Below are 12,147 nucleotides of genomic sequence, written 5' to 3'. Positions count from 1 at the left end.
ATCCACATCCACACCCAGGAGCATCCACATCCACACCCAGGAGCATTGACAGCCACACAACTAAGAACACTATCGGGATAAGCAATCAATGTGAATAAGACTTAGTGTTTAAGCAGCAGATATTAAAAACCCCTGGTGTGATAACTGCACTGAGCTTGTTTGCAGAAGAGAATGCCCATGTCTTCAGAAATTCTTTTCTAAGTATAAAAGGCTTAAGAGACATAATAGCATAAGTAAGCCTGTCCTGAGAGAAATGATGCCTGAAAACACAGGTGGAAACTACATAACCCTTTCCTGGGATTATTTAAAGCAAATAAACCCCATTCCTGTTCAAAAGACCTTGGGCTTTTTAAATCCAAAGGCTGTGATGGAAAATGATGGCCTAAGGTCTGAAGTGATAGGAAAGGGCAGTCCCCAAGTCTGAAGATGACTGTGAGCAACATTCTGGAAGGCAGTCACTGCCATATTCATCTTCCCAAAATAGACTGTAATCACTGAATTATACGAGGGTACCTGAGACAGCAGCTTCCTCCCGATACCTGCTGCCCAAGCCAGCAGTGAGAGCCTCTGTCACCAGAAGCAGGTAGCCTGGGGCCTGAGTGTGAGGCTCAGCAGCATACTGGAGGGCACCTGCCAAATGCCCCCACCTGCCAGTCCACTCCCACCCTAGCCTGTGTCCAACTTGTATCTTTATTTAGTAAGAGAGAACAGAGCCCACAAACCACAGCCCCAGACCAAAGGCAGCCACTGTCTGCCTCTGCAATGTAGATACAGCTTCCTGATACATCAACTTCTGCTGTGCAATTAAAGATAACCAATGAAGACGGACCACAGAACCAAACAGTTTCTTATCTGCCCATAACACAAAGATCCCAAGCTTTGAGTCAGGGCCTCCACCAGCATTTAATGGCACTTGAAACCACTAGAAGCCTAAGAAGGAAGGGCACTGGCCCTCTGAAGGAGTGAACCTCTGAAGAGGCAGGGTTCCTTCAGCTTGTCTTCTACTTCTTAGTGAAGGGATTTCTGATGGAGATGAGAATGATGTATCTCCACAAGGTGAAGGAGCCAAGTAATGGCTCTCCTGTGATCTTGGGAGAACACAGCAGCAGGTGGAGCTGAATTGGTTACTGACATCAACCTGTAGGCACAGCAGCAGGAGCTTCCATCCTTGAACACCACCTTCTTCCTGCTTCCTCTTTTACATGGCTGATCTGAATTTTAAACAAATCTGAATTATAGAATTCTGAAATATTGTTAATATATGTAATTATTAAACCCTTACTTTGCAAAAGTGTGAATAACCTAAATCCTACAAATCTTTAAAATCCATGAAAGTTTAAACCTGGAAGGGCAATCACAGTCACTTCATAAGGAGTGAAGTGACGACTATGTTTATAGAACCAAGATGTTCTGAAGTCAAGCACTGCCGTGTCATTGGCTGAAACATGAACCGTGACCATAGCTGCTAGCTGACCAACAGCTGCAATGATGTTCAGCTGCTAAGCAGACAACACAGCCTTGAAGTCAATCGTGAGCCCACGGAGGCTGAGTTGCTATCTTCAGACATGCATCCAAAGCACGAAGGGTGGTCTGCAGCGATCATGTCCACTCCACTCCGTCCCTGCTCCGGCCAGCACGTATGCTCATCTTGAGGAGGCAGCTCCCATCCAGGAAACCTACAGCCCATGGAAACTGCAAGGCATGCCAGTTCCTCCCCTGGGTCTGTTGGCAAGGTGGAAATGCTTCAGGTTTTGGCCTCAAAGTAAACTCAGTTTATAGCAGCAGGGTGTACACACACCAAGGTTTTGCTTCCAGGTCTATCCAAACACATTTCCAGCTTCCACAAAGCTAAACTAACTTTCCATCTGATCTGATGCAAAGGAAAACCGGCCACAGCTACTCTCACACATGGTGCTTGTGACTGGCAGGTCAGCACAGCACCTGCCCAACTTCACCTGCCCGTGGTCTTCCTGCTCACCTTCCCAGCTCCTCCTCCACGCTCACTTCCTGTGCAGTTTGGCCTCAACCTGTTTTTTTCTTTTGCTTAGGCTTTGGTTTGGTTTTTTGGTTGGTTGGTTTTCTTCAAACAGGGTCTTATGACATAGCTCTGGCTGTCCTGGAACTCACTATGTAGATCAGGCTGGCCGCCAACTTAGACACACCTGCCTCTGCCTCATGAGTACCAGGATCGCCACACCCCACAGATCCTTAACAAGTGTTAATGTTCATCAGAGCACCAGAGAGGAGACAGTGGTTGTCACCATCACACACACGCTCCATTTCACCTTTTAACTTCTTCAGTGACATGCTGAAACCTGTTTCCATCTTTTCCCCCTCCCCAGCCTCTCTTGCCAGACTTCATTCGTCCAAAGCCCACCTCTGAATGCAATCAACCATGTAGGTGCTCCCTCTAGAGCACCTCTGAATTGCCCACCATCAATATGAGGCTCCTTTTGGGGAAGTAACTCTGTCTGTTCCATATATATAATCTTACTGGACAGTTCTTGAGTGTGTAGACATGAAAACTACAAAGTTAATTCAAGACAGGAATCAGATCCACAGTATCTTGGGAATGTTTCCTCCCCCTGGATGGTGGCTCCATGCTCTGGAGGTAGCAGCTCCTCCACCATGTTCCAGTGTCAGTGTGAGCTTCTAGATCTGCCCTTGAAAACTGAGGACAGGAGAACAGCACCTCCCACCGTTTCAAGGCAGGTAGTTCTCACTGCAAGCTTCTGCTTGCAACCCTGGTGCAGCCTAAGGAAGCAACTGCCATGATTCTACCCCCACCTGCTCTCCAGGCTCCTCAGCCTCTCCTCCTTCCAGCCAACAGTGCAGGATGGTGAGAAGCACTTCCACCGACCGGTTCCCTGGGAGGGCTTTTATGAAGAGAAACCTTAACAACGGTCACCACAGCCCTAACTTCAGTGTCACATTCTTGTTGGGTGGGGCCCTCATTGCATCCAACTGTCTAGTCTCGCCCCTCCCAGGGAAAATGTTTTTCTGGATTTAAATAACTGAAATGGCCCTTAAAGTAATATGGGGCTTTACAGTCAGCCTTGCATCATGGAATTCATTCAACCATACACCCGATTCTGAGGAAGCAGGCTAAGCTGCATGGGGTGGCATTAGTAAAACCACTGCTGTGAATTCATCTAGAACCTGTGCTTGGACCCTCCGTTTCCCTCCGATGCTCTGACCACATGGAGGTTCTGAGCCCCTCACCTTGAGCAGCACTGGTCAGGATTCTAGTCAACACCCCTCCCCACCTACATCTGACGTGTTCTCGTGAATGCACTGCATTTCTAGCAGAAAACTGATATTCTATCACTTGGGTATTTTATGTCAGTGTCTCTATTGACCACATAGCCTCAATCCAACAAACACTACAGTATCTGCTGGGCTTTTTCCAGAGATTACACGTTTTTTCTGCCAAGACTTATAAACACTGGATACTTTGGGATAACAAAAATAGCAGACTGGAGGAGATATGACAACTAGAGTATGGAGTCCTGAATTAGATCCTGAAACAAAACAAACAAAAGATGTCAGTGGGACACTGAAACTTGAGTATGGTCTATATAATCTAGGTAACCTTGCTGTTAGGTATTAATGCCAAGAGAGGAAATGAAGGGAAGAGGAAGCTCACTCAGTGTCTCTGAAATTCTTAATCACAGACTAATTCTGCAGGTGGACCTCAGAATGCTCATCAGTGTGTGGATTGCTGTGGACTCTGCTGCAAGGCCCTGGCAAGTGTGCCAGCCCAAGGCATCGCCTTGCTATCCCTGTGTTATGGGCTCAGCAAACACTGCACTGCGCACCTCTGGGTCAGTGAACCATGATATGCTAGCTACTTGCACTAGCCCAGCAACAACAGTCAGATAAAGTGCCTAATCTCTGTATTGGACCAGTCTCCTGCATCCTGGTGCCCTACCAAAGAACCATCCAATCAACTGGAGGCAACCAGAGACCATGTTCTGGCACACATCCATCACAAAGATCAAAAAATGGAAGGAGACAAATTGTCCAAAGACAACAGGCTTTGAAATCCTGCTCAAGATGAGTGGCCTTGTAAACAATCTCCACTTACCCCATTACAATACTCACTAGAGTACAATCAGCTCACAAGAATACAGAGCACAGTGAAAGACTTCAACTTCTGACAGAGGACTAGATAGCTTGGAGAACACAGGAGAGGGGCTCCAGGCCCCACCAGGCCCTCAGCAGTCTCCACAGCCACCTCAGAAACAAGTAAAACAGCTTCCAAGCAAAGGGAGACCCTGGAGATGCATGAACAGCCCAGATATAAGGTGCCTGCTATGTGGTCCTCCAAGTCTTAAGGTAACAAGCTCCCAGGCACTAGTGGGGAAAACCATTTTAAACCCCTCTCCACAGACCCAGGGCCCCCTGCCAGTTTCCTCTTAAAGTCTAAGGTTTAAGCAATAATAATTAGCACTATTAGAGGACCTGCCATCCAAAGCAAGAAGCTAACATTGACCATCCACCCCCCAAAGTGATAAACATCAGATAAGAGGACTGAAAAGAACCCCTAATCGTTTACTAAGCCTGAAAGAGAAAACGTATTCATGAAACAAACTACTGAACAAAAGGAAAAGAGCAAATACATTCAGAAATTTTTTTGTTTTGTTTTTCATGACAGTGTTTCTGTGTAGCTCCGGCTGTCCTGGAACTCACTCTGTAGACCAGGATGGTCTCAGACTTAGAGATCCCCCTGCCTCTGCCTCCCAAGTGCTGGGACTAAAGGTGTGCACCTCTATGCCCTGCTCGGAAACTACAATTTTGATTGTGGATTCCCCTCCCCAACCCCCTGAGATAGGGTCTCATGATGTGAACGAGGCTGCCTCAAACTCGCAAAGATCCACCTGCCTCTGTCTCCTAAGTGCTTGGAATTAAAGTCCTGAGCCACTGCACTGCACAGAGCAAAATTTAAAAACAAAAAACAAAAAAATATTAGGGTTGAAAGATAAACTGAAGCGCTTTCCTGGAATGAAAATCAAATAGGAATAGAAAGATGAAGAAATTCAAGTAGTGTGCCCAACTGTGTGTCACACATGGCAGGAATCCCTCAAAGAATAAAATCGGGGGCTGGGGGGTCGAATTCTCTAGTGACTTTAAGAAAGGTTCTGGGGACAATCTCCCCGAGCTCAAGGACACGCCTACCGAGCATACCTGCGAAGCACAGACCTGTTCCAAAGCCAAGAAGGCCTTAGGCCCGTCCAGAGAGGAAACAGTTACCAGCAAGGAAGTCCTTGGCAGAGGCTCCCTGGGGACTGAAGAAGCAAGCTGACTGAAGAAACACTGTGTCCTGAGCTGACCAGGGGTGCGTGCAGCCAAAGACCTCGGGACCTACCTGGACCCGCCTAGAGCGTCCCTAACCCAGATTACAAGAAAGGCAGACAGGAGGTGGAGGGAAGCCGGAGGTTTCACACTATCTCCGACAAGTTTCAATGTCACCAGGAGCAGAGAAACAAAGGCCACCACAAGCAAAAAGGAAAGAAAAAAAAAAAAAAAAAAAAAGAGCCAGGCCGTGCGGGACGGGGACGTGACGCTAGGTGGGGAAGCGAGCACCAGTGTCGGCCCCGATGTCAACAGAGAGCAGAGCAGAGGCGGGCGGGCGGGCGCGCCAGCCAGGGCGAAGCCACCCGGTTACCGGGGCAGAGAGCCAACAACGGCCGGGACATAGGGCCACCTAGGCGGCGGGGCGGTGGGGCGGCGGGCAGGGCCCGGGCTCAGCCCTGAGAGACTGGGCAGCCGAGCCAGGGCCACCGCGGCGCCCGCGCGCCGAGCCCGTGACAGGGGCGCCGGGCGCGGGCGCGGGCGGCGCCGAGGCCCCGGAGCCGAACGCACGCGAGCACGGCCGCCGGGCCTCGGCCGCCCGCCCGCCCGCCCGTTCGCTCCCCGGGGCCCGCACGCCCGGCCCGGAGGCCGCAGCCCGCAGCCCCGGCGGGTGGAGGCGCGGAGGCGGCGCGCGGACATTCCGCGGCCCGCCGGCCCCCGCCCAGCCCGGCGTGCGGCCCCGCGGCCGTTGGCGACGGTTGGCGGCGGGGCGGGGCGGGGCGGGGGCGGCCGGAGATCTCGCTCTCGCTCTCGCTCTCGCTCTCGCCCCGCGGGAAGGGGGAGTGGAGGCGCGACCGGCTGCGGGAGCTGCAATTACCGTGTGGGCTGCGGAATTCTCGTGGTGTTTGTCGGGGAGCTGCGATAATGGCGTCCGTCCTCGCGAGAGAAGCAGCCGCTCTGCGCAGGCGCCGCGAGCGCCTCCCCACGGCCTGCGCCCCGCCCTCAGCGCAGGCTCCCTGGGCTCCCGGCTCGAGGGAGGGGCCGGTAGGCCAGGGGGCGGAGCCTGCTCTGGGCGCCTCTTGCGCGCGCTTTCGCCGACGGACTCCGACGAGCATGCGCAGTAGTCCTCCCCTGCACCGAGAGTTGACTCGCTGGGCCCTTACTTTCCCCATCTCACGTCCGTGTTACTTGCTAAAGCAGTAAATCCTCCAGTGGTCAATCTGAGGAATGTACGTCCTCTTTGACGGGTGTGAACAGACACGAACGCTACCCTGTTGACTACAAATCCCAGAGTACGCTGTGTGTGGCACGATGCATCCTGGGACTGGTAGTCTTCGCGGCCGTGATTTGCCTGCTGGGATTTGTAGTCCATCTGGATTCTGGCAGCCCCATACCTTCCCTGCCCTGAAGGCTGCTGGGACTTGTAGTGTCAGCAGTTCAAAAGGCCTGTACGCTCCCAAACCCGTCCTACCTACTCTACCTAGGATCGGTCTCAGAGGTTCCGGACTCGTTCAGTGGCATCGTCTCGAAAGTTGACTGACTCCTTATGGGCAAGCAGGTCACGCGGGCACTGTCACTGTGATAGAGATTATATGTGACATGCTTACGAATCATGCAATAGGAGCTATGCAGCATCGATGTGAATTTATTGCCAGAAATGCCACTAGTGGCTCTCTGCACCTGGTCTGTCGTCAGTGTTCTTTCCAGGCTGGCCCCTTCTGCATGTTCGCAGTGAGCAATCCTACAAACCCGGATACAGGAGTTATTTTCACTTAAAACAAACAAGCAAAAACAAAAACAAAAACCCGATTCCTGCCCCTTCCCCTGTGCCTATAATAAAGCCATGACTCAGTGCAGCTGCCAGCTGGGCGACCTTGGGACAGCCCTTCTAGACCACTGTGCTCTGTCTGGGGTTTGATCCTGTACCACTTTACCTCAGGAGTGTCTTGAAGATTTCAACCTAGAACTGTGCTGTTAAAATGAGACCTGCCAAGCAGTGGTGGCACATGTCTTTAATCCCAGCACTCAGAAGGCAGAGGCAGGCGGATTTCTGAGTTCGAGGCCATCCTGGTCTACAAAGTGAGTTTCAGGACAGCTAGGGCTATACAGAGAAACCCTGTCTCAAAAAGAAAGAAAGAAAGAAAGAAAGAAAGAAAGAAAGAAAGAAAGAAAGAAAGAAAGAAAGAAAGAAAGAAAGAAACTAAGCCCAGAGGAACTTGGGCAGAAACTCTTAGAGAGTTGCACTATCTCCTCCCACCAACCCTCAACTGAGCCCATATTTTAAAACTCTGTAGTTGTGAGACTTCCGAACATGAATGCCTGACCGCATGGGAAAACAGATGGCGTAATGGTGACGTCATCCCCAGCACGTCACCCTAACATCCTCCTTAACCTCCCTTTCACCCCTGTCATTGCCGTCTCCTCCATCCCAGGACTTCAAATGTATTTAGTGCAACCATCAAGCAGATAAGTGGGTGGTGGGGAAAGGGTGGAGTGGCACCAGTAGGCAGCAGTGAAGGGCTGAATGAGGGTCTGAGTGCTAATACAATTAGATCTCAGCCAGTGATTACACTAATGAGAGCCGAAGTCCAGAATGAGGATGCTGATATGTACGCATGCGTGCGACCTGCACGCCCCTCAGCAGCCGCCCCTTTTGAATTTTAAAGCACAGTCTCTCAATGGGACTTGCAGTTTGCAGGGTAGGTGAGGCTGACTGTCCAGTGAGCCCCAGCGATCCGCTTGTCTCTGCTTCCCCAGCTCGGGGATCACATGCCCACTCCACCAGGGGTGGCACCATTGATTTGTGCCTTCTGGGGCTGAAGGTTAGTTCTGCATGCCTACAGGACATGCACTTTGCCAAGCCTGCCATTTTCCCAACCCTCTTTGTTTTGATGCCCTGGATTATTAAAGCTATGTTCATTGACTCTGTGTGCATGCCGTGAGGGTTGTTGGAGTACCATGGCACCCCGTGGACATGACAGAGAACAATTCGTGAGTCAGTTCTCGCCTTCCACCACCGAGTCCCAGGAATCAAACCCACTGAGGCAGAGCTGAGTGAGAGTTCTACATCTTCATCTGAAAGCTGCTAGCTGAAGACTGACTTCCAAGCAGCTAGTATGAGGGTCTTAAAGCCCATACCCACAGTGACAAATCTATTCCAATAGGGCCACACCTCCTAATAGAGCCACTCTGTGGGCCAAGCATATACCAACCATCACACCCAGGTAGTCTGGCAGGCTCTCTTTTTGGAGACAATGTTTTGTCTCGGAGCCCAGGCTGACCTTGAACTTCCTGCCTCCGATTTCCCAGTAACTAGGATGACCCGCTTGAACAAGCAGGCATGTTCCTCAGTTTTCCTTTTGGAAGTTGCTGCTGCTCTCAGATCTCCGCCCTCTCCCCCTAAGAGCAGCCGTGGCTTCTCAGAGCGCCTTGACATAAGGAGAGGACTTGGCAGAGCTCCTGAGCAGGAAGTGAGCAGCCCAACCCCGCCCCCTCGTGCTGATTGGCTACCAACCAGACCGGTTTTACTAGGATCCCTTTTCTTTGTGGTAGAAGTGTCTATGTTTTGGCCGTGCCCCTAGAACGCACACCCGTGGTACACTAAGAGCAAGGTTGGATGTCTTGACCCAGAAGCAGTGGGAAGCCTTCTCAGGGTTTGGCGAAGGCTGAATGTGAGTGGATTTGTCTTTTGACCTCTGAGCTACCAAACCAGAAGAATTCTACAATATCTGAGACCACTCATCCAGCCTGGGTCTTTAGAAATTAGTAGCGTCCAATTACTGAGCCCCGGGACCCTTGCCCTTAACCCACTTAGCACCAAGCTGCCCTGCAGAGAGAAACTCCAGTTAGCACCTTCCAGGCAGCAAGAAGGTACGGTCGAGTCAGCGGGACGTCCCCGACATCTCAAGGAACAGAGATGAGCATGGACCATGGAGCCTATCCGGAAACGGAGTGCACGCTCTTGACCCTGTCAGCCACGGTTGCTTCCCCCTCAGCCCCCCCCTTCCCCGACCTTCGGCATATTTCCTTAGGCAGCATTGACAGCCATGGCACAAACTCCCACGGCAGCCCCTCCACCCCCACTGTACTGACTGAAAGGTTGGGTGACTGACTGGCTTTCTGTGTTGCTGGGGCATCCACTGCGCTCCTTATGTGTGTCTGTGACCGTGAGGAGCATCGTGGTGACCACGTGTACCTGAATACCTCCTGCTGGCCCACACACTTAGCTGCACTTTCTTCCCAGCTCCATCTCCATATTGCTTTCGTGGGATGGGCTCAAAAAAAAAAAAAAACGCTTGGGACCCGGTCACTTGCCAGCTAGGGGACACTCTCGACACAGGCCACCACTCTGAGATGCAGGTTCCTCCATGGACAGAACAGACATTCAAATGCCACAGTGTTGGGGCTGTCAGGGAACCAGGAAACAAGAAGCCAGCTTAAGGAAATAAAAGGAGTTTATCTGTGCCTGCAAGATGACCCACCTGGTGAAGGTGACTGTCTGGTGGCTCTGGGACACACAGTGGCAGAGAGAAGTGACTCCCACAGGTTGTATTCTGCCCTCGACATGTGTCGTCTGCATGCATGTGCACAAAAGAAATAAGATGCACTTTAGATGTTTATTCCTTTTGGAAAATCAATTTATTGATTATATACTGAATGCAAAAATAATAATAATAAAGGCTGCAAGGCAGGGTGGCACTCGCCTTTAAACTCACTCTGTAGACCAGGCTGGCCTTAAACTCAGAAATCTGCCTGCCTCTGCCTCCCAAGTGCTAGGATTAAAGGCATGTGCCACCATTGCCCAGCCAGACTCCAATCTTAAAGCAACAGCAGTGGTGGGAGATCTTACACACATGCCTCCCATCCCTGTGGGCTCCTTTGGAAAAGAGTATTGGAGGATGGGCAGACGGCCGCTGTAGCCAGAATGAGGTTCCCTAGGGCTGACACAAAAATCCAAGTGTCATAGCCAGGCCAGAGTCACCAAATAGACGTTGTCCCTATGTGGACCCTTCATGCATGAGAGGAACACTGTTGACATCCATGACAAACCTCTGGGCAGGACCCAGGGCATCCTACCTCAGGGGAATCAAGCCTGCGGTCCCAGGGACCTCCGGCTGCCCTCAGCAGTCGGGACACCCGGTCACACCTCCACTCAGCCAGGGCACTGTGGCTCCACCCCTCCTTATGCTCTTGAATCTGCCCTCTTCTGTCCTCTCGTGTGACAGCTCTGCACCTGCCCTGCATGTCCCCAACACAGGGTCAATACCACAGGGGACAGGGACTTTGCCCTCACCCATCCTTCGCATCCTTTCCTGCTGTTCTTGGGGGACCCATGTCAAGTTTAACTCTCTGGCAGGCTTGCCCAGCTGTTTACCAGGCCAAAGAAGTGACCAGAGTGGCCTGTTCCCAGCCAAGGCCACTGAGTCCCCAGTCACCCACTCCTGAGCTGGGATAGGCAAGAGTTGAAATTTAACCACTAGGTTCAGAGGTTTTAATGAGTTCCTCAAAAGGACAGAGATGCACCCAACTCTGAGGTGGCCCTGACCAAAGCAAGGGCAGACAGTGGGGTCACCACCCTGCGGTGCTCAGAGCCACGATGCTGTGGAGAAGCCCCCGCAAGCCCTTAGCCATCCTCAGGCACGTGGGACTTCTCTGGGCCACAGGGCCACAGCGCTGGCGTTTCCAGCATTCCTGTGCAGAGAAACACAGCAACTGTACCCGTAAGTAGACTCTCAGACTGCCCCAAGTGGGATTTAATGGTGGCACAGCCTTAGGGTGGCTTTAAGAGGCAACATGGTTCAGAGCTGGCTGGCTTCCGTTCTGATTTGTACAGTGTCTCTGGCATCTGGTGATCCCCCGAGTGAGTCACTTAACTCTGAGTCGGGGGTTAAAGGGAGGAAGAGGTATGGCGAATAACTAGGACACTCTCCAAGCCTCCAACTGGGCCCAAGACGCTTCCGGACATTTGAAGTGCCCAGACTGCGGATTTGGGGCTTCAGCATTTGGAAGGGCCAGGCCCTGAGGCCTTCCTATAGACCACAGGTGACTTTTGAGAGCTTGAGTAAATGCCCTGCCTCCTTAAGCCTCGGTTTCCACATCCATAGGGCAAGCAGCATCCGGTGGGAAGGCAGCAGAAAGCCCAGTGCACACAGGCTCCGCTGTTCATCCCAGGGTGCCCAGCCTCACACAAACCCCAGGACTGCCCGAGAAGCTGCCAGGCCTCCAAACCTGCTCCCATCAGAAGCCAGGCCTGGAGGGTGAGTGGGTGGGCAAGCAGCTCTTGTAACCCTGGCAGCCTGGTCCCTGAGTGCCCCAAGCCCAGAGACTAGACTGGCAGAGGGAGAGGCTCACAGCTCCAAGGCCCAAGAGCTGAGGGCCCGCCACCCTGGGTTTTCTGGCTCACGGCTCTCAGGTTGGAGGCTCATGGCTCTGAGCTTTAACCCCAGCACTTGGCAACTGCTGTAGGCCTTGGCTCTGACCAGCGGTGAGCATCGGCCGACAGCGCTTGCTAGTGTTACTGTTCCGGAATGTGCCTAGGGTTAGGGATCTTCAGCCCATGACAGGAGCATGTCAGCTGTAGCTGCCATACCTACAGAGTCTGAAATTTGTCCCTTAAGGTTTGGCAGCTCTCTGGAACTCATCTGGTGACCAAGGCTGGCAGCCTCTTACCTTCCATCTTCATAAGGCCCAATGTCACCAGTGTCCCAACCCGGACATTCTAGAACTCTTCAGCTGTCCACCCAAGGCTGCTATGGACACTCCTATCAATACTGCTGCTGTCTCCCCTCCCCCTGTCTCACACACACACAAACACACACACACACACACACACACACACACACACACACACAC

The 12,147-nt window shown here is 52.1% G+C and overlaps 2 protein-coding genes across 12 annotated transcripts in view; one reads left to right on the top strand and one right to left on the bottom strand.

Moving 5' to 3' along the window:
- The window catches only part of Banp (BTG3 associated nuclear protein), a 77,479-nt gene extending 67,625 nt beyond the window's left edge, over window positions 1-9,854 (bottom strand). For 5 of the 11 annotated variants that reach the window (XM_029532393.1, XM_029532402.1, XM_029532400.1 and 2 more), the window contains exon 1: window positions 6,173-6,240. The gene's annotated coding sequence lies outside the window, so the exon portion shown is untranslated. Of the gene's footprint in view, window positions 1-2,787; window positions 4,659-5,368; window positions 5,505-6,172; window positions 6,255-6,775; window positions 6,813-9,776 lie in introns of those variants that run through there. The other 6 variants (XM_029532397.1, XM_029532399.1, XM_021220128.1 and 3 more) reach the window with 6 other exon arrangements.
- A 943-nt stretch (window positions 9,855-10,797) lies between these two features.
- Ca5a (carbonic anhydrase 5A) overlaps window positions 10,798-12,147 on the top strand; it is a 31,039-nt gene continuing 29,689 nt past the window's right edge. The window contains exon 1 of the mRNA XM_021220634.2: window positions 10,798-11,015. Within this exon, the coding sequence (XP_021076293.1) occupies window positions 10,892-11,015 (124 nt within the window). The 5' untranslated portion in view covers window positions 10,798-10,891. The remainder of the gene's footprint in view (window positions 11,016-12,147) is intronic.

The sequence above is a fragment of the Mus pahari genome, chromosome 20 (assembly GCF_900095145.1).
Source record: "Mus pahari chromosome 20, PAHARI_EIJ_v1.1, whole genome shotgun sequence".
NCBI lineage: Eukaryota > Metazoa > Chordata > Mammalia > Rodentia > Muridae > Mus > Mus pahari.
This window is presented reverse-complemented; position numbering and strand designations above follow the sequence as displayed.